Raw genomic sequence first — 23,055 nt, 5'->3', positions numbered from 1 at the left:
TCCCAATGCCTTGCAACCAGGAGGTAAATCTGACAATACCCAAATATTGTTATGCATGATAGAATCAATCTCATCTTGAATTGCTTCTTTCCAGAATTAAACATCCCTAGAAGCCATAGGTTCACTAAAAGTACTTGAATCGTCATCAATATTAAAACAATATTTATGTAGAAATATAGTCTCATTCCTTGTTCCTTCAACTAGATAAAGTTGAAAATCAGATCCAAAAGACTTAGCTTTTCTAGATCTTATGCTTTTCCTAGGTTCAGGTACAAAACTTGCACCAACAGAAACATCTTCAGCTTGATTAGTACTCTTGCTAGAAGATTGAAGAATCATGTCCCTTGGTCTATGTATAGATGTAAATCTTTCTTCATCAAAGACAGCATCTCTTGACTCACCCAATGTTTTCCTTTTGGGTTCAGTGAGCCTTACAACTGCTCTACAGCCCCAAACTTTGAGATAACTCAAATTTGGTACCTTTTTACACCAAAGTTCATAAGGATTATTCTTACTCCTTTTATTTGGAGTTCTGTTCAAGACGCAACATGCAATTAACATTGCCTCACCCCAAAACCCTTCACTTAATCTAGAATAGGACAACATGGAATTAACTATTTCTTTCAAAGTCCTATTCTTCCTTTCAGATACACCATTTTATTGTGGTGTATAAGGAGCTGTGGTTTGATGTATTATTCCAATTGATTCAAAATAAACTGGATCATAATACTCACCACCTCTATTACTACGCAAGAATTTTATTAATTAATTTTTATGAAGCTCAACTTGTTGTTTATAAATTTTAAAATTATCAAGTTCTTCATCCTTAGAATGTAGCAAATAGACATAACAATATCTAGATGCATCATCAATAAAAGTAACAACATACTTTTTGTTTCCAAGGGAAGGTGTTGCATGGAAATCACATAAGTCAGTATGTATAAGACCCAACACGTTGCTTTCCCTAACAACATCTTTGAAAGGTTGTCCAATGATTTTAGTTAGCATGCATGTTTTACATTTTTCATTATTTTGCATATCAAAAACAGGAATTAAACTCATTTTAGACATGTCTTTTAATATCTTGTAATGAATGTGTCCTAGTCTAGCATGCCATAATTCATATTTATTAAAATTATTGCTAGTACTAGTAGAAGCCATGCAAACAGAATTATCAATAAAAGGATAATTAATATTAAGCCTAATCATTCCATTACATACATATCCAAATCCCATAAAAGAACCATGTCTTGACAAGATATACTTGTCACTTTCTAATACTTGTTTGTAACCACAATTATTTAATACAATTTCAGACACAAGATTCTTACGAATCCCTGGAACATATAAAACATTGTTCAAACACAAACATTTCCTAGGAGTAAAGGTATGTAAAACAGATCCTAGTCCCTTGATTGGTTTAGTTGCAACATTTCTCATCTTCACAACAGATCCATCTTCAATTGGTTGAAATTCCTTGAACCAATATAGATATTTGCAAACATGACTTGTTGCTCTAGAATCAACCCACCATGCAACATTATCATCCTGCACATAAAATGCTTCAGAAATCACAGAAATATAATTCTGAATATATTTAGAATTCTGCATGAAAACATAAATCTGACCTTGTTGCTTTTCTGGATCCTTGGATCCACTTGGTCCAGCACCATCCTTGTTCACTTTACAAAAACGACAATCTTTCTTGAAGTGACCCGATTTGTTACAATTCCAACACACCAATTTAGCCTTCTTGTTGGAAGCCTTATCATCCTTTCCTTTAAACTTCCTTTTTACATTATACTTCTTTTGATTCTTTGATCCTTCTCCGTCCACCATGTTCATAGAAAAGGAACCAACTTGTTTCTTGCCTTTGGGATTGTTATCAAGTTCTTGAGTCCTTAAGGACTCTTCAATCCGTAAATGGCTTCCAAGTTGAGTCAAAGTCAATTCCTTTTTGTTATGTTTCAGATTGTGTTTAAAATCCTTCCAGGAAGGGGGCAGTTTGTCAATGGCCACAGCCACATAAATGACTACATCCACTTTCAGATTGTGTTGAGCAAACTGTCCCAGAATCCTTAACATTTCATGGAGTTATTCCATAACAGGCCCGGAGTCAACCATCTTGTAATCCATAAAGTTTTTGACAAGAAACTTCTGTCTAGAAGCATCTTCAGCCATGTACTGGGATTCAATAGAATCATACAGTTCTTTTGCAGATGCGACATTTTGATAGATATCAAACAGAGAGTCAGACATATCATTGAGAATATGACCACGACATATGTAATCATCATTTTCCCATTTTGATCTCCTTCTTGTTGCCTCGAAAGGTTCATCTTCAACAGATTCTGGTAAGACTGGCATGGGTGTACTCAGAACATACACCACTTTCAGAGTGGTAAGGAGAAACTTCATCTTCTTCTGCCATCTATGAAAGTCTTGCCCTTCAAACTTGTTCAGTTTGTCAAACTTACTTGTCATTTCCTTCACATAATCATCACTTGCCATGATTACAGAAATACTTTAATCTTTATTAGAAATTCAGGGTAATAAAAGGCTTGGAAATTCTGAGAATCATGTGTACACTTTCAGATTAAAGTATTTGGGTGGTACTCCCAACCTTTAATCGGATAAGACTCAGAAGAGTTTCAAGAACAGAGAATATGAAGTTATTGTTTTCGTGATTGTAGTTGTACCAGGAAAATTATGGCCAAAATGCTTAAAATACTTCCTTTGTCTGAAAACTATCAATGTTTTCTTTGTCCAAAAACTACTCAAACTATCAAAAGACAGTTTATAACAGTCATAAACTGTCACTAAAACCGTATTATTAATAAGGGTCAAAATGAAGTAAAAAACCGGGTTCATTTACAAGAATTCAGATTTCTAATGCATTTTTTATATAGCAACATAACTCATATTAAAAAGTTGCCCCTTGGACCCCGCCAGGGGCTGCCGCCCCTTTGACCCCGCTCCTAGGGGCGCTGCCCCAGACCGCCGTTCGTTTAGGGGCTTCGCCCCTAAATGATATATAGTCTACTTTAAATCTTGAATGAACTTAAACAAGTATGCACTCCACACCTTCCTCACTTGTTTAATATTTATGAAGATTGGTTTTGGTTAACAACTCAATCCATTACATTAAAATACACACTGATGATACAAAATCACCAACCTGTTGTGAGTGGCCGATCAAAAGTTATTGTCGTTTTAATATTCTCTTATTTTTTGCCCCTATTTTTCCTTTATGCTTCCCATCATCCAAAAGTGGTTTTTTGGATAACATATTAAAGATACAAGAATAACTTCGTACACCGTTAAATAAGAACTTGAAGTGGTAAACGGAGGTCAATCTCAGTGTATGACCTATGAAATTAACCCTGTTTTCTCTTTATGTTTCACATCATCCAAAAGAGGTTTTGGATAACATATCAAAGATTCAAGAATAACCTCGTACACGATATGTTAAATAAGAACTTGAATTGGTAAACGGAGGTCAATCTCAATGTATGACCTATGAAATTAACCGTGTTTTTTCTTTATGCTTCGCATCATCCAGAAGAGGTTTTGGACAACATATCAAAAATACAAGAATAACCTCGTGCACGATACGTTAAATAAGAACATGAAATGGTCAACGGAGGTCGATCTGAGTGTATTTCCTATGAAATCGTCTTAAAGTCCAGTTTTCAAAAGTGAAGGTTTCATGTCATTAGAATTTCTCATTATAACTTATGTAAGTTTTAAAATGAAAAATTCAAGCTTATGTGGTGCTATTAAAAGTTATGTCCTATGATATTAAACGTCTTAAAGTCCAGTTCTCAAAAGTGAAGGTTTCACGTCATTAGAATTTCTGATTATAAGTTTTAAAAAGAAAAATTAAAGCTTATGTGGTGCTATTAAAAGTCTTTCTAGTTTTATTTATTTATTTATGAAGTTGAAGTCTTTCGAGGTAGAAAAAAGTTCATCACAATACAGTTGTTCAATGTTAAACTCAGATATAACTCTCATTTTTTTATTCGTTGGAAAGCACTCTGTTCTGCCAAAAGTTCTCAAAGGGGATATATTCTGAAATTGTTTCTACAATCTTCATCCAAGCCTCCCACCGCCCACCATTTTCAAGAATATATCGATACCATTTTCAAGAATATATCAATGGTTGTCTATCTCATCCTTGTGTTGCTATCCTGTACCATATTCTTTTTCGTGTCATATTCTAATGCGGTAGACAGTGTATCTGCAAATCAACCAATCATAGATGGAAACACAATTGTTTCATATGGCGAGACGTATGAACTTGGGTTTTTTAGCCCCGGAAAGTCAAAGAATCGATATTTGGGGATATGGTACAAGAAGATATCACCTTGTACAGTTGTCTGGGTTGCTAACAGGCACACACCAATCACCGATGCATCTGGGGTGTTTGAAGTCACTACAGATGGAATCCTGCTGATTCACAGTGGTATTAGTATCGGTAATAGATCAGTGATTTGGTCATCAAATTCTACAATATTATCTGTTAATCCAGTGGCACAGCTTCTGGACACTGGAAATCTTGTGGTGTGGGATGAAAGTAGCAACAAAGAAAATCCGATCTGGCAAAGTTTTGACTACCCTGGTGACACATTCCTACCAGGAATGAAATTTGGGAAGGATTTGATAACAGGAAGAGAGAGATACTTGACATCTTGGAAGAGCCCTGATGATCCTTCTGTAGGAGAGTATAAACTCTGGTTAGACACAAATGGATATCCACAAATATTTGTGGTAAAAGGTCTAGTTAGACATTCCAGGCTTGGACCATGGCATGGTCTTGGGTTTCGCGGGTTTGCATTGGAAAACACGAATCCAATTTTATATGCAGAGTTTACTGTTAACGATAAGGAAATATATTATGGAGTTAAACTAAAGAGTTCAGTTATTCTGAGGAGGGTTATGATGAATGATGGCAACCCACGGCAGTTGAATTGGATCCAGCGAACCCAAGAATGGGTCATGTATGGAAATATAGTAGTTGATAGTTGCAGTTATTATGGACGTTGTGGTCCTTATGGAATCTGCAGCATCGAACTTCCCCCTTGTAGGTGTATGGAAGGTTTTGAACCACGAGTGTCAGAAGATTGGAATGGAGGAGATTGGTCGTTAGGGTGTCAACGCAGAAAGCCTTTGAATTGTGGGACTCGGGATGTCTTCCATAAAATTTCAGGAGTGAAATTTCCAGACACACAGCGCTCATGGTGTAGACAAATCGACTACAATAAATAATCGATAACTTCAAGATCGAAGTATAAAACTCAAATATCACGATAACGATTCAACGGAATATAAAACTATTTGAATAATCAACCAAGAATAAATCGAACGATAAAAAGAAAAAACACGCGATATTTACGTGGAAACCCAAATCGGGAAAAACCACGGGCGGAGGAAGCCGAGAACCAATTTACTATAATATTCAGTGTTTACAGAGATAGAGGAAAGAAAAACAAATATATCAAATATATATTTGTATGAATATGAGAGAAAAATGAAGATGTAATTTGAGGTGTGGTGTTTTTAATAAGCTTGGTTTCATTTCCTTTTATAGGCAAATGAATGTATGAATTCAATTGTCTATTACCATCCAAGCTTGACAAACATGCTACCATCCATTCTTGACAAACATGCTACCACCCATTCTTGACAAATTAAAACCACATTGTAGAATGGTATTCTAGAAATCATCCAATGTTGAAGTTTGAAGGAAACTTCCACAATCTCCACCTTGACTTCAAATGAGACAGGATGAAAAAACTTTAACTTGCACAATGATCATGCAAAACAGTTTATCAACAGCTCATCATACTCCAAATCTCTATAAGAATCTACAAACACCATATGAGAAAAAATTGATTTCGAAAAGTAAATATACTTCCTCCACCACGAGCCTATCAGGCTCAAATGCGATCTGAAACACCCACCAAATCCAAACATGCTTTGAATTTGGCTATTGGAAGACTTTTAGTGAACATATCAGCAGGATTATCATTGGTGCTGATCTTGTTTACTGTAATATCGCCTTTAGTAATAACATCTCTGATGAAGTGATAACGAACATCAATATGCTTCGTTCGATCATGGAACATTTGATCCTTCGTTAGAAATATTGCACTTTGATTGTCACAAAAAACAGTGTTAACAGATAACTTGTTTGAAAGCTCACCTATCAACCGTTTCAACCAGAGGGCTTCCTTCACTGCTTCCGTAGCAGCCATGTATTCGGCTTCAGTGGTGGATAACGCTACAGTAGATTGTAACTGCGCTTTCCAGCTAACTGCGCAATCACCCAAAGTAAACACGTACCCTGTAATCGATCGTCTTTTATCCAAGTCCTTTGCATAATCGGAATCCACATAACCAAGTACTCCATTATCGGTTTTTCCAAACCGCAGACATAAAGAGGAAGTACCTCGCAAGTAGCGAAAAATCCATTTAACAGCAACCCAATGCTCCTTTCCTGGATTCGCCATGTATCTGCTCACCATGCTTACCGCATATGACAAATCTGGACGTGTACAAATCATAGCATACATAAGAGATCCTACAGCGCTGGAGTATGGTACCTTTGCCATGTATGCTATATCTTCTTCGGTGGTAGGACTTAAGGCGGATGATAGCTTGAAGTGGGCTGCGAAAGGAGTGCTGACTTCTTTTGCGTCATGCATATTGAAACGGTGCAGAACCTTCTCAATGTAGCTTTGTTGAGAAAGGTATAGAGTTCTTGTACTATGGTCTCGCACTATTTCCATTCCTAGAATTTTCTTGGCAGCACCCAAGTCCTTCATATCGAACTCAGCATTCAAATGGTCTTTTATCTTTTGAATCTCCTTTATATTCTTCGCTGCAATTAACATGTCATCCATGTATAAAAGTAGATAGACCATTGAACCATCGTCACACTTTTTGTAGTAAACGTAGCTGTCGTAGGTGCACATTTTCAGCTTGTGACTGGTCATAAATGAGTCAAACCTTTTATACCATTGTCGAGGAGATTGCTTGAGGCCATAAAGAGACTTCTTCAATTTGCACACGTAGCTTTCCTTGCCAGGAGCTACAAAACCTTCAGGTTGTTGCATATATATCTCTTCCTCAAGCACACCATTTAAGAATGATGTAGTAACATCAAGTTGCTCTAATTCATAGTCATGAGAGGCAACTAATCCCAACAAGACACGTATTGACGTGTGTTTCACAACCGGAGAGAAAATGTCGGTATAATCAATACCTGGGATTTGACTGTAGCCTTTGGCTACCAAACGAGCTTTATATCTTGGTTTGTCACCAGGGTGGATAGCCTCCTTCAACTTGTAGACCCATTTGCACTTAACTGTCTTCTTACCCTTTGGAGCTGGAACGAGATCCAATGTGCCATTTTTCTGAAGAGATTCCATCTCCTCGTGCATGGCAACCATCCACTTATTAGAATGTTTGGATTGAATGGCCTCGTTGTAGCTTGTGGGCTCCATAACAGACTCAACTTCATTGGCAACTGTAAGTGCATAAGCAACAGAATTGGCTTGAACATATCTCTTTGGAGGTACAATCTGTCTGCGAGGTCTATCTCTTGCAATGGAGGGACTGTGAGGTTGGCTTGGAGCTTCGGCTGGCTCATGAGAAGAGGAATGTTGATTATTCGAGGGTTGAGAAACCTCGACACCTTCATGAGACTGGTCCTCGAAAGATGAATTTAAAGGAAACTCCACCTCCACTCGAACTTTGTCTTTTTCCGAATTTTCATTTTCTCTGGTCTGAATGTTGGAGACAGGATGAAGCATGGCTTTTTCATCGAAGGTCACATCTTTAGATGTCAAAACCTTGCTTAGCTCCGGGCTCCATAATTTGAACCCTTTAACACCTGTCGGATATCCGAGAAAGACGCATTTAATTGCCCTCAGTTCCAATTTACCGTTATCAACTCGGGCATATGCTGGACATCCAAATGGAATCAATTTCGTGTAATCAGCAGGTTGGCCGGACCAAAGCTCAAATGGGGTCTTCTTTTGAATAGCACGAGAAGGGGAACAGTTGATAATGTAGCATGCGGTTGAAGCGGCCTCGGCCCAAAAAGACTTCGGCAACTTCGAATGAGATAGCATGCATCGGACCTTCTCCATGATGGTACGGTTCATACGTTCCGCTACGCCGTTCTGCTGTGGTGTATGAACTACGGTGCGATGCCTCGTAATTCCTTCCCTACGGCAATAGGAGTTGAATTCTTCAGAACAAAATTCCAGTCCATTATCAGTACGAAGGTATTTCACTTCAAAACCTGATTGCTTTTCAACCAATACTTTCCAATCTCTAAAAGTTTGGAATACTTCTCCCTTTGACTTCAAGAAGAATGACCATACCTTTCTTGAGAAATCGTCAATGATCGTGAGCATATAAGAGGCTCCACCTTTCGATGTAACCTTCGCTGGTCCCCATAAATCAGAGTGTATGTAGTCAAGTGGCCCTTTCATCGTATGTTTGCCACCGATAAAACTCACTCGCTTCTGCTTTCCAAATACACAATCTTCACAGAATTCAAGTTCGATTGATTTGTGCTCCCCGAGCAACCCCCTTCGACTTAGTTCATTCATACCATGGTATGACATGTGAGCAAGCCTGAGGTGCCATAGACGAGAACGATCAGCGTTGGAGAGGGATTTAGAACATACCGAGACTTCGCCGGAGATAACTTGCCCATCCATAATGTAAAGGTTTGCAGATTTTCTAACTCCTCGGATGACCACAGAACCTTCCTTGAAAATATGGAGTTTCCCGTCTTTGCCAACAAACTCGTAACCTTTCTTCTCGAAAGTACCGAGACTTAGTAAATTTCGCCTAAGACCGGATACGTGCTTCACATCTTGAATCGTTCGAACAACGCCATCGAACATGCGGAACCTGAGTGTACCCCGTCCAATAATACGACACGAAGTGTCGTTACCCATTAGAACGTGGCCTTCGTTAACCTTTTCATATGAATGAAAAACGCTTCGGTTGGAGCTCATATGAAAAGTACACGCTGAATCAAGTACCCACTCACTCGTGGTCATTAAACCGTAGTCTGAAACGGATAGAAGCTCGCCATCGGAACCAGTTTCGGCAACATCGGCTTCAACGGTGTTATTGGTTGTTTTTCCCTTTGCGATTGCCTTTGCCTTCTCCTTGTTCTTTAACTTGAAACATTCATCGATCAGATGTCCCTTCTTGTGGCAATAATTGCAATACTTGCGATTGGCTTTGGACTTAGATCTAGATTGGTTTTGTGAAGAGCTACCTCTCTCGTTAGGTCTCCCTCTAATGTTGAGACCTTCGGCTTTAGAATCGCTGCTACTGTTCCCAACTATCTGCTTCATCTTTTCCTTTGAATCAAGTGCAGTCATTACCTCGTCAAGGACAAGAGTGTCCCGAGAATAGATAATGGTGTCACGAAAGTGATCGTAGGAGTCTGGGAGAGAAGATAATAAAAATAACGCCAAGTCTTCATCTTCGTATTTGACGTCCATATTCTCCAGATTTCCTACAAGATCTTTAAAGGTAGAGAGGTGATCAGACAAAGAACTACCTTCACCCATCTTTAGGTTAAAAAGTCGTTGCTTCAAGTGTAGCTTGTTGGGCAAGCTTTTCGTCATAAGTAGCTGCTCGAGTTTTAGCCAGAGAGCCGCTGCGGATGTCTCTTTCAACACATCTTGGAGAACGTCGTTAGAAAGATGCAGACGGATCTGCGACGACGCCTTTAGATCTTTCATCTCCTTTTCCTCAGTCGACCAAGTTGCTGGCATTTTATCCATTCCTAATAGTGCTTTGTGGAGATCCATTTGGATCAACACATCTTTCATCTTTACTTGCCAGAGAGGGAATCTTGTGTTTCTGTCAAGTAAAGGAATATCGTACTTCATCGATGACATGGTTGAAAATAGTTTTTTACGAATCGTTATCGGAAAACCCGGATAGCTCTGATAGCAATTGTAGACAAATCGACTACAATAAATAATCGATAACTTCAAGATCGAAGTATAAAACCCAAATATCACGATAACGATTCAACGGAATATAAAACTATTTGAATAATCAACCAAGAATAAATCGAACGATAAAAAGAAAAAACACGCGATATTTACGTGGAAACCCAAATCGGGAAAAACCACGGGCGGAGGAAGCCGAGAACCAATTTACTATAATATTCAGTGTTTACAGAGATAGAGGAAAGAAAAACAAATATATCAAATATATATTTGTATGAATATGAGAGAAAAATGAAGATGTAATTTGAGGTGTGGTGTTTTTAATAAGCTTGGTTTCATTTCCTTTTATAGGCAAATGAATGTATGAATTTAATTGTCTATTACCATCCAAGCTTGACAAACATGCTACCATCCATTCTTGACAAACATGCTACCACCCATTCTTGACAAATTAAAACCACATGTGTAGAATGGTATTCTAGAAATCATCCAATGTTGAAGTTTGAAGGAAACTTCCACACATGGTACAACATTGTTGGGGTTGAAACACACTTTTATTCAGAACTAGAACAAAAGAGAAGAGCTTACACGCTCAATATTACAAGAAAAAGAAACAACCCTCTAATACTCACTCTAAGTATTACACACTACACTCTCTGTTTGTGGTGTCTTACAACTGAGGTTAGAGCCTCTATTTATACTTAAACAAGCCTATAATTACTACTGCTACCATTTATTGTGTTCATTATGTGAACATACGAAGTTGCCATTTGAGTTCTTACTGTCAACAAAGGAGGCATTCATTTGTCAACAAAAGAGGGTGGTACAGCTACTCATGGCAGGTTCACACCCAAGTAGGTTTACACTCACATTCTCCCCCTTAAACCTAACTTGGCTCGAGATTCGTCACTCCGGTCATGTTTCGCATTTCACCATGTTTCACGTATGCTAAAGCCTTTGTAAAGATGTCCGGGTGGCAAATCGGTAAGTTGCCATGTCTTGTTCTTCTCGATTGCATCCAACTCTGTTTGCATAGCCTCCTGCCATGCTTTAGAGGTTACCGCCTCTTTAAAATTCAAGGGTTGATCAGCTGCAATCATCAACAATTCTCCGGGTTCAAGGAACACATTTTCGGTTTCAGAATAAATATCGGTTAACGGACGCAATCCCCTTGGCCCAATCTCACTAGAAGGGCTTTCCATATGGGGCGAGGTTGAAGAAAACGGGGCTGAGACAGGAGTATGTGGAGCTGGTTCAGGCTCGTCAAATTCAGCATATGGTTGTCCAACTTGGATAGCATCGATTCCTGGATTGTTTGGTTGTTCCAGATTGATTTCGGGGTCATTTTGAGGTGTTTCGAGGTGTATTTGGGGTTGTGGTTCAATTATGTTAAAGGTCTTAGGAGTCGCCATCTCTTCTTCTTTGTTTTTGTACCAATTCCATTCTTCTTTTTCGTCAAAAACAACATCGCGACTAACTCGCAACTTTCGGTCTTGCGGATCAAACAAACGGTTGCCTTTAGTTCCATCTTCCACACCTAAATACACCATCTTCTTACTGCGATCATCAAGCTTCTTCAGGTGACCACCTACAAGTTTAGCAAAAGCAACACAACCAAAAACTTTTAGATGTTCAAGGTTGGGCTTTTTGCCAAACCACGTTTCATAAGGCGTCTTGTCGGGAAGTACTTTTGTTGGCAGGCGGTTGAGAAGATAAACTGCATGTCTAACCGCTTCTCCCCAAAACTCTCCCGGAACATTTCTACCTTTGAGCAGACTTCTTGCCATGTCCATAACGGTCCGATTTCGCCTTTCTACAACTCCGTTCTGTTGAGGCGAATATGGTGTCGTAAGATGCCTTTGAATACCATTTTCTTCACAAAATAATGAGAATTCTTTTGAAGTGAACTCTCCCCCTCGGTCCGTTCGAAGTGTCTTTATTTTATAACCCGAATTCTTTTCAACCATCAACTTGAACCGTTTGAAAGCGCTCAAGGCTTGAGACTTCTCCGATAGCATGTAAACCCACATCCACCGGCTAAAATCGTCTACCAAAAGGAGAAAATATTTACTCCCTCCAACAGACGTAGGTGTGATCGGACCACATAAGTCCGCATGAACAAGTTGTAGAGGTTTTTGAGCTCGAAAAACTGCATGATCCGGGAAAGGAATTCGGGTTTGTTTGGAAAGAACGCACCCTTCACATACTTGGTTTGGGTGCTCAATCTTTGGGACTCCGATTCCCATATTCTGTTCGGACAACTTCTTTAAGGCGAGAAAGTTAACATGACCGAGTTTAGAATGCCATATCCAAGCTGGTTCGTCTTTTGTTGCTAAAAGACAAGTCGGTCTACCGGTCCTTAAAGGAGTTTTATATAACCGGTTTGGGGATCGTTTAACTCTCAAAAGTAGAGTTTTGTTTCTGTCAAACAATGTCAGATCCGACCCATCCATTATGACCCGACTCCCTTCCTCCGTCATTTGTCCAAGACTAATAATATTGTTTTTTAGACTTGGAATGAAATATACCTCATTAAGGAGTCTTTGGTCGCCATTTTTGCTATCGAATAAAATCGACCCTTTTCCCAAAATAGCGACGGTCGAACCATCCCCAAATTTCACATGGCCCGTAACGTGCTCATCTAGTTCCCGAAACTTTGAGCGGTCTCCAGTCATGTGATTGCTAGCACCGTTGTCGAGATACCATACTTCAGACTCGACTCGACTTTCTCCCGATGCAAGAAGATTAACACAAATCTTCTCTCTTAGAGACACTTTTTTGTGTGCATATTCTTGTGAGGTTGCCATCATTAAAATAGACTCTTCTTCGTTGGCTTGAGTGAGGTTTGCCTCCTCATCTCGATTCTTGTTTGGACACTCCGAAGCATAATGACCAAATTGTTCACAAGTAAAGCATTTGATTTTACTTTTATCCTTTCGAGAAGGATTATGGTCATTCCGATTTGTATTGTACTCGCGACCACCTCCTTGGCCACGTCCACGACCTCGGCCTCGTCCCCGGCCTCGGTTACCATGTCCTCCTCGTCCTCTTGAAGTGTTTGACGAGTTTCTCTCGCCAGTTTGCTTCGAATGAGATGCCCACTCGGCATGTGTAAGCAATAGAGAAGGTCCTTCTTCTTTTTCTCCATAGCTTCGAAGTCTCTCTTCATGGGTCTTAAGACGACCCACAACTTCTTCCACCGTCATATTCTTCAAATCTCCGAATTGCTCGATCGATGTTACGATTTGTATAAATCGTATCGGTATGGCTCACAAAAACTTCTTCACAACCGTAATTTCTTCAATCTTTTCACCTAGAGATCGAATACCGGTTACGATAGTATTCAATCTCATGGAAAAATCATCTACCGATTCACTGTCTTTCATCCGGATCACCTCGAAGTCACTTCTCAAGGTTTGAGCTTTAGCCTCCTTGACCCGATCGGCTCCCATGTGCATCATCTTGAGCGTTTCCCATGCTTCTTTAGCTGTGTCCTTCTCAGCTAACATCAGAAGTACGTCCTCTGGAATTGCTTGATAAATAGCCGCAAGAGCCATCCGATCTTTACGTTCGTCCGTTTCTGCATTTTTAATTACATCCCATACTCCTTGTGCTTGTAAATTCACTCGCATTTTTATGGCCCACACCGCGTAGTTCATCTTCGTGAGCATTGGATAGTGTAACGTAACGCTACCGTCTTTCCCGGTCCTTTGAAAACTTTCAACTCCGGCTTGAGAAGATGACGAGGTTGGTGTAGTCATTCTTGACATATACTTGGGCATACACGAGTAAGAATATTTTTTTTTGAAGTACGGGGACCAATATGAACTTTTCAGAAGTTCAGGGGGCAAATAGAACTTTTACAGAAGTAAAACAGGGGCTAAATTGAAATTTTTCTGAAAAAACGGGACCAAAATTGCAATTTTTCTGAAAAACAGGGGCCAAATTGCACTTTCCGAAAGAACAGGGGCTAAACTGCAATTTCCAGAACTTTGGTCAGCTGCTGACGTCACTGCTGATGTCACTGCTACAGTGCTTGCTACAGTGTCGTCTTCTCCGGCGAACCTTGGTTTTTCCGGCGACTTTTCCGGCAGATTTGACCAACTTTGACCGGTGATTTGGAGGCCTTCCGGTGGTCAAAAAATTAAAAAAAAAATATATTTTCGGAATCCTTAGAACGAGACCTTTCCAACGGTGTACTCCGAAATTGTTTTTGAGACAAAAAATTTTCGACCAAAAAACAGAGAATGCTTCCCCCGGAGCTTAACCAAGCTCTGATACCACTTGTTGGGGTTGAAACACACTTTTATTCAGAACTAGAACAAAAGAGAAGAGCTTACACGCTCAATATTACAAGAAAAAGAAACAACCCTCTAATACTCACTCTAAGTATTACACACTACACTCTCTGTTTGTGGTGTCTTACAACTGAGGTTAGAACCTCTATTTATACTTAAACAAGCCTACAATTACTACTGCTACCATTTATTGTGTTCATTATGTGAACATACGAAGTTGCCATTTGAGTTCTTATTGTCAACAAAGGAGGCATTCATTTGTCAACAAAAGAGGGTGGTACAGCTACTCATGGCAGGTTCACACCCAAGTAGGTTTACACTCACAAACGTGACCATGTCTCTTGGTGAATGTGAGATGGTATGCAGAAGGAATTGCGCTTGTACAGCTTACGCAAATGTAGATATCAGAAACGGGGGAAGTGGGTGTTTGCTATGGTTTGATGACCTGATGGATATTACTGAGTATGAAGATCAGCAGGAACTATACATAAGACTGGCAAGCTCTGAGTTAGCAGGTAAATATATTCTATACAATATATATATATATATATATATGAACAAGTCCCATATAACGATACCAATTGACAAACCATCTGGGATATTCACAGGTAAAATTTTTATCAAAGAAAATGAACCATGAATGAGAATAGTTGCGAAGAAAAAATGCTTTAGTCCAAGCTTCTTGGTAATCATAATATGAATATCTTGGATAAGCAGGGAATTGATAAAGGGGTTTTTCGAAGGAAAGATTGGATGACCAATTTTCTGGAGAAATGATTTTAAGAATTCGGGCTTTGCTAAAATCAATAGATCCTTCTTTATTATTAGAACGGTGATCAATCTGAACAGATCCAGATTCCTATAGAATGGTTTGATAATATTCTCGAGATTTGTAAGAGTTTTCATGAAAGGTTTTTCCTCGGCCAAAGAGGTGTTCAGTAAGAACATGAAAACCTTGATTGAGCTTAAGAATTTGAGAATCTTCAAGTATTTGGATTTTCAAGAGATTTGAATTGAGAACATAAGGGGCTTTATTTGTAGGTTTAGAAGTTGTTGAAAGTTGTGTTTCAGAAGGAATAGGTTTTGAAAAAGGGCCATTTTTCAAATAGGATTTTCAATTAGCCCTTTTTCAAAACCTATTCCTTCTGAAACACAACTTTCAACAACTTCTAAACCTACAAATAAAGCCCCTTATGTTCTCAATTCAAATCTCTTGAAAATCCAAATACTTGAAGATTCTCAAATTCTTAAGCTCAATCAAGGTTTTCATGTTCTTACTGAACACCTCTTTGGCCGAGGAAAAACCTTTCATGAAAACTCTTACAAATCTCGAGAATATTATCAAACCATTCTACAGGAATCTGGATCTGTTCAGATTGATCACCGTTCTAATAATAAAGAAGGATCTATTGATTTTAGCAAAGCCCGAATTCTTAAAATCATTTCTCCAGAAAATTGGTCATCCAATCTTTCCTTCGAAAAACCCCTTTATCAATTCCCTGCTTATCCAAGATATTCATATTATGATTACCAAGAAGCTTGGACTAAAGCATTTTTTCTTCGCAACTATTCTCATTCATGGTTCATTTTCTTTGATAAAAATTTTACCTGTGAATATCCCAGATGGTTTGTCAATTGGTATCGTTATATGGGAGTTGTTCCTAGTTGTTTACCCACTGAAATTCTCAAAGGCTTTTCTAAATTCAAAGAGCTATTTATTCAACAAATCCCAGAATTTGAATATTTGTTACAATTCACCATGTTATTTAAAGTTCCATGGATTATGTCCTGGACATTCTCTTATCAAGAAGCAACAGACTTCAATCCCCCTTGGCTCAATAGACAATTTCGTCTAAAATGGTGGCATAAAGTCACAATTTCTCAAGCAAACGAGCAAGCTGTTTTCAATCATTATCAATCAATGTATAATCAAAAGCCAGAAATTGAAGCAAATCTTATCAAGAGTCTATCTTCTCCAGATGCTAATCTTATTAGCAAAATTCGTGCCGCTGCAAATTCTTCCCCTGAAGATCTACAACAATTACTTCAAGAAATTCGCAATTCTCCAACTAATTCAGAACATTCTCCCACATCTGTTAAAAATAATTTTCAAGATACTCAAGATCCTTTTGATGATCCATTTGCAGATTAATTAAGTTTTTAATTTTGGTGTTATACCTTCAATGTAAGGTATTCTTTTATATGTGTTTGTTATTCAAAGGGGGGTAATACGTGTGTTATCAAATTGTTCAACTATTATACACTGTGTGGGTACATCAATTATCAATTATACACTGTGTGAGTACATCAATTATAAAAAATATTATCATGTCTTCTGCAGAGATAAGATGCTAAATTATTGCATGAAAACAAACAACTTTTACAAAGATGAAAGAAGATGCTCCATTATCGCCAAAGAAGATTTCCATTATCAAAAAATGACAAAATATGATGCCAATTTGTCAAAAGCTTTAAAGTTTTGTCTGCCACATCTACACTCCGACAAATGCAAGTTGATTCAATAATTCTCAAGATGATCCGGTAATCCTTCGGTTTCCCGTTTCAAGATGTTTCAAGACTCCAAGACTCCTATATATTGAAGAGATATGTTTTAATGAAGAGCATCTCAAAGTTATCTAAAAATCCCTCTTATAAAACTTCTCTCAAATGTTTAGTTCATGTCTAAGAAAAGAGTTCTCCTATCTACTTCTAGGTGTTCAAAATCTTTAGATTTTCAAATCATACTTGCTCCAGACGGATGCGCTGATTGTAATTTAAAAGAAGGTAATATATAAAGAATTTTATTCAACTATTGTCTTATCTCTGTTATCGCTATGACAATCTCTTTTCGAGTTATTCTAACTATTAATTCTACGAAATTTGAAATTTTTGTTAAAATAATACTTGCATTTAATAATAATCAAATCAATCAAATTCATGCTTAAAATATTTAAATAACTTTTGTTCTTTTATTATGTCTGATTCAAAGATACAAGCTAATCGTCATTATTATTGTAATCAATTAAAAGCTTTACAAGTTCTAATCCATAATCATGAGTTTATAAGCAAAGATAGAAAACAGTTTTATAAAATAATGTATGATTTTTATCATCAAAAAATATCTGAAACTACTAGTTAGATAATGGTATCAAAGCTACGTTTTAGACCAGAGATTAGTATGTATGATAACTCTGTTTGTTATTTGGTTAATTTTTGTTTGAAGAATTTTAAGAAAATTATGAGTTTTGTTAAGAATGATACAGAGACCAGACCAGTGATTGGTTGGATTAGCGTAAGACGTGCAAGTATGGTAAGTCACGGAGCCGGACCACAATCATCGTTGGGCCGATGCCCTCTCTGTTCATCCTAGATAAAACAAGTAAGTTTTCTTATAAAATTTTTAAACTAAAATTAATCAAATATGAGTAGATTTTCACGCATATTATCTAAAAAATATGATACTGGTAAAAATATTATGAAAAAAGAACAAGATTATGATGATAATCATATAAACTCTATTGAAGAAACTATTGATGATATAGAACAAAATTTAAATGATTGGACTATACCTAAAACCAATATAAACACAATTTATAGAATAGGGACTTTTGATTATTTTCAAAGTTACTCAATTAAAATGACTGAACAAACCCTATCCATTGGTCAAAACCAACAAAATATAAATTTGTTATCATCAAGATCTATTTTCGAACATAGACAAAAATATAAATTTCTTCATTTAGGTCTTGTTCAAATTGCTATCAAACCTCTTTTTAGAATTGGTGTTGATGCTCCTGTTCTCTTAATATTAAGAGATAAAAGACATACAGATTTTCAAAATTCTATTTTAGCTATGGCAGAAACAAATATCGCAAATGGACCAATTTATTTTAATTGTTATCCAAATTTTTCCGTAGGATTATTTGACAAAAATATTTTAGACACTTTGGTTTTAACTGTTGAAACAAAGAATTTAGAATTTAAAAATAACTCTAAACCTTTAGCAATTATTTATCGTGTTTGTTATAAAACCATGACAACTACCTTAGAACCAAAAACCCGTTTGTCAAATCCAAGAAATGAAACAATTATTTACGAAGCAAATACTAATCATACAAAAGTTCATATGCCTAAACGACTTAAATGGTCAGAAATTACTCAATCATGTAATTGGAATTTACAAAATGTTATTGAACCAAAATCTTTAGATTCTTCAAAACAAATTTCAAATATAATTGAGCATAATGATGGCTCAGTTGATATAAACTTTTCTTCTACGAATTTTTCTTCATCTAGATTTTCTACTAGTTCTATTCCTGAAATTGGTACTTCTAAATTTTCGCTTTCAAAATCAAAGTCTTTAAATTTAAAAACTGTTGACTATTCTAGTCCTATTCCTAAACCTCTTTATCAAGAAGACCAAACTAGTGATACAAGTTTACCAAGTCCTACTAAATCTGATTTTATTAATGAACTTCAAAATTATAGACAACAATTATGACTAATAAAGTTCAAATAAATTGTAATTCTTTAAATAGAAATAGAGTTACTGCTATTAAGAGATTAAGAAATTCAATAAAAATATTTAAAAAACTCTTACAAGAAAAGATATTAGAATTAAAAAATATAAATGATGATAAAGAACTATTAGAATTAGAACAAGAAATTAATAACATAAAAGCAGTATTAAAAACCTTTAATATACATCTTGATAATTATTTAACAAATTTATCTAAATATACGTGTTAATGAGTTCTAAAAGACAGATTAGTTGTAGTAATAATAATAAATTTTGGAATAATTTATTAAAGACCAGATGGCAAATTATTGCAAGCATTTCTAAAGAAATAAATAGAATTAAACAACTCAAAGAAGACGAAGAAATTAAATTAATTAATACTGAAAAAGACACATATAATTATAATATTCAAAAGGAAATAATATATTGTTTATCAAAAATGATTAAAAATAAAAATATTGTTATTAGTGCTCAACTTAGTATTATTAAAAATATATCTTTTAGATTAAATCAATCAACTTGTTAAAATGAATATTAATATAGATATTTCTAAAATACCATCATATGTTAATTTTGATTATTTAAAAGAAGAAGAATATTATAAAGATTATAATAATACAAAAAGAATTTGGCATGAAGAAAACTTTTCATATTATATAAGATTTTTACATTTTGGACTTTGGGAAGATTATGTTTTATCAAATCAAATTCACTCTCCGTTTTTTCAATGGTTCGAATTAATTTATGCTCCTAAACATAATATAGATTATCCTTTTAAAATGCAAACTATTTTTCCTGTTTCTTCAAAAACATACAAGGATGTTATTACTAATCAAGAAATTATTTCTGAATACCCGCCAAAAAAGGAAATCATTATTGATAATAATTTTATTGCAACTCCTTTAGTTAAAGTTCCGAGTCAGATAACAAATGAAAAATGTTTTCAAAACATTATTTATCAAAATAATTACTCAAATGAAACTCTTTTAACTATTTCAGATCAACTAAATAGGATTGAAGAAAATACTATAAATTTACAATTATCAAAAGAAAATAAAATCAAAACAAAAAATTTTTATAATAATATAGCAAGTTCTAGTAATGTCAGCTTTATTCCTCATCAAATAAATGGAAATTTTAATCTTGGAAATAAAGATTTAATTGATGAATTAGAAAAAAGACTTACTAATTTCCGTATTTCAAAAAATGTATCTATAAATATGTTAAGAACAAATAATGACTCTCTTGACGAATCTGATGAAAGTAATAATGAAAGTGAATTAAATTTAGACAATCTTACTCAACAATTCATAAATGACAATGATGATATAAATCAGCTTACAAATGAATTTTCAAGATTAAATAAGATTAATTATTTTGGTAATAATCCAAAACCAACTATTAAAAATTATTGGAATAGACCTTCTCTTCCTGATGTTCAAATTGAAGAAAGAGCTTTTCAATATGATCGTTCAGCTTACGATGGTACTTCTGTTTACGAATGGAATATCGATGGTAACTCTGAACATCAAATTCTTAATATTGTTCAAGAAATGACCATGGCAGCTAATGCTTACAAGTCTCACAATAATACTCAACTTCAAATTGTTAATATTATTATTTCTGGGTTTACTGGTACTCTTAAAGGTTGGTGGGATTTCTATATTACACCAGAAGAAAAGAATTTTATTATGAATGCCAAGAAAACCGTTATAAAACAAGAAAATAATTTACCAATTCAAACTCAAGAGGATGATATGGTTAATACTTTAATTTTTGCTATAATCAAAAACTTTGTAGGAGATCCTACTACTTTTCAAGAAAGAACTTCTGAAATTCTAATGAACTTACATTGTAGAAAATTAACTGATTTCAGATGGTACAAAGATAATTATCTCGTTAAAGTTTTTTCAAGACCAGATTGTAAAGAATCTTATTGGAAAGAACGTTTTATTGCTGGACTTCCAAAACTTTTTGCCGAAAGAATTAGACAAAAATTAAGAGAAAATTTTAATAATACAATTCCTTATCAAAACTTAACTTATGGAGACTTAATTAATTATATTAATAAAGAAGGATTAGCTATTTGTGCTGACCTTAGATTTAAAGAAAAACTTAAAAAAGATAGAATTAATAGTAAGAATGAATTAGGAAATTTTTGTCAACAATATGGTTATCAACCATTAACAGGTCCGTCTACTTCAAAAACCAAAAAATATAATAAAAAATCTTCAAAATATTTCAAGAAAAAGAAATATAATAAATCAGAAAAATATAAGAATTATAAGAAAAATAAATTTTTAACATCAAAAAACCCTTATAAACGATCTAATAAAAATTCTAAAAGAAAATCAAAAGACATTATTATTTGCCATAAATGTGGTCGTAATGGTCATAATGCTAATAATTGTTATGCAAAAACAAAAATTAATGAATTAAATATTTCAGAAGAATTAAAAGAACAAATTAGAAAAATTATGTTAAATTCTGATTCCGATTCTGATTCTAGTTTTACCGATTTTCAAGAAAATGATTTAAACATCTTAGAACAAAATACTTCAAGTTCGGAAGATTCTGATACATGCAAATGTGTTGGAAAATGTAATTGTAATTATTCAATTAATGTCCTTACAAACAATGACAAAGATCTTTTAAAAAATTTGGATTCAATTAAAGATAAAAATATCCAAGAACTGTTGATAAAACAAATGCTTAATAAGAATGAAAATTCTGTTTCAAATAATACAAAATTTTTTAATTTAAAAGACATATATGAAAGATTTTCTGAAACAAAACCCATTTCCATACAAGAACTTCAAGAAGAATTAAAATTAGTTAAACAAGACATAAAAGAAATTAAAGGCAAAATTATAACTCTAGAAAAGGGAAAAAATATTATTAATTCACAAAATAATGAAAATAAAGATGAAAAGGTTATCGAAAGAATTATAAATGATCAAATTTCTCAAAAATGGAATACTCAAATAACTCTAGTAAAAAATAATTTTAAAATGGATATTACTGCTCTAATTGATAGTGGTGCTGATATGAACTGTATACAAGAAGGTTTATTTCCCACTCAATTTTATGAAAAAACTTCTTCTAGGCTTACTGGAGCTGAAGGAACCAGTTTAAAAATAAATTATAAAATTTCCGATGTTCATATTTGCAACAATCAAGATTATTGTTATAAAACTCATTTAATTTTAGTAAAAAATCTTACTTCTCCTTTAATTTTAGGAACACCTTTTATTACTAAATTATATCCTTTTATGGTTCAAGATGATGGAATTATTACTAAAGTTTTTGGAAAAGAAATTATGTTTAAATTTTGTGAACCTCCGTCTTATTCAACTATTAATATTCTTAATTATAAAACAAAACAAGCAAATTACCTTATCAATGAAATTAATGATTTTCGTATACATAATCAATTACAAGATAAGTATATTCAAGACAAAATTATAGCTTTAAAACAAAAGTTTGAAAATAATGTTTGCTCAAATATTCCAAACGCCTTTTGGAACAGAAAACAACATATTGTCAAATTACCTTATATTAAAACTTTCAATGAAAAGGATATTCCTTCAAAATCAAGAGCTATTCATATGAATAATGAATTAGAAGCCCATTGTAAAAAAGAAATTCAAGATTTATTGGACAAAAAATTAATTAGACCTTCTAAATCTCCTTGGTCTTGTTCAGCTTTCTATGTTATGAATGCTGCTGAATTAGAAAGAGGATCACCAAGATTAGTTATCAATTATAAACCTTTAAATAAAGTTTTAGATTGGATTAGATATCCTATTCCTAATAAAAGAGATTTATTGAAAAAACTTTATGATTCAAAAATATTTTCAAAATTTGATATGAAATCTGGTTTTTGGCAAATTCAAATTCATGAAGAAGATAAATACAAAACAGGTTTTAATGTTCCTTTTGGTCATTACGAGTGGAACGTTATGCCCTTTGGTTTAAAAAATGCTCCTTCTGAATTTCAAAACATTATGAATGATATTATCATTCCTATAAACAGTTTTTCAATTGTTTATATTGATGATGTTCTTATTTTTTCAAAATCTATTGATCAACATTTCAAACATTTAAATCAGTTTTATGATTTAATTTATAAAAATGGCTTAGCTGTTTCAGCTAAGAAAATGCATTTATTTCAAAATGAAATTAGATTTTTAGGACATAACATTGTTAATAATACTATTAAACCTATTATAAGAAGTTTAGA

General features: G+C 34.8%; 1 protein-coding gene across 1 annotated transcript in view; it reads left to right on the top strand.

The window, feature by feature from the left end:
* The first annotated feature begins 4,158 nt into the window (after positions 1-4,158).
* The window catches only part of LOC145129726 (G-type lectin S-receptor-like serine/threonine-protein kinase At4g27290), an 80,088-nt gene continuing 61,191 nt past the window's right edge, over positions 4,159-23,055 (top strand). The window contains exons 1-2 of the mRNA XM_079064504.1: positions 4,159-5,231; positions 14,606-14,808. Of these exons, the coding sequence (XP_078920630.1) occupies positions 4,159-5,231; positions 14,606-14,808 (1,276 nt within the window). The remainder of the gene's footprint in view (positions 5,232-14,605; positions 14,809-23,055) is intronic.

This window comes from Lactuca virosa, chromosome 8 (genome assembly GCF_052849685.1).
Source record: "Lactuca virosa cultivar CGN04683 chromosome 8, Lactuca_virosa_CGN04683_v6, whole genome shotgun sequence".
NCBI classification, from domain to species: Eukaryota; Viridiplantae; Streptophyta; class Magnoliopsida; order Asterales; family Asteraceae; genus Lactuca; species Lactuca virosa.
This window is presented reverse-complemented; position numbering and strand designations above follow the sequence as displayed.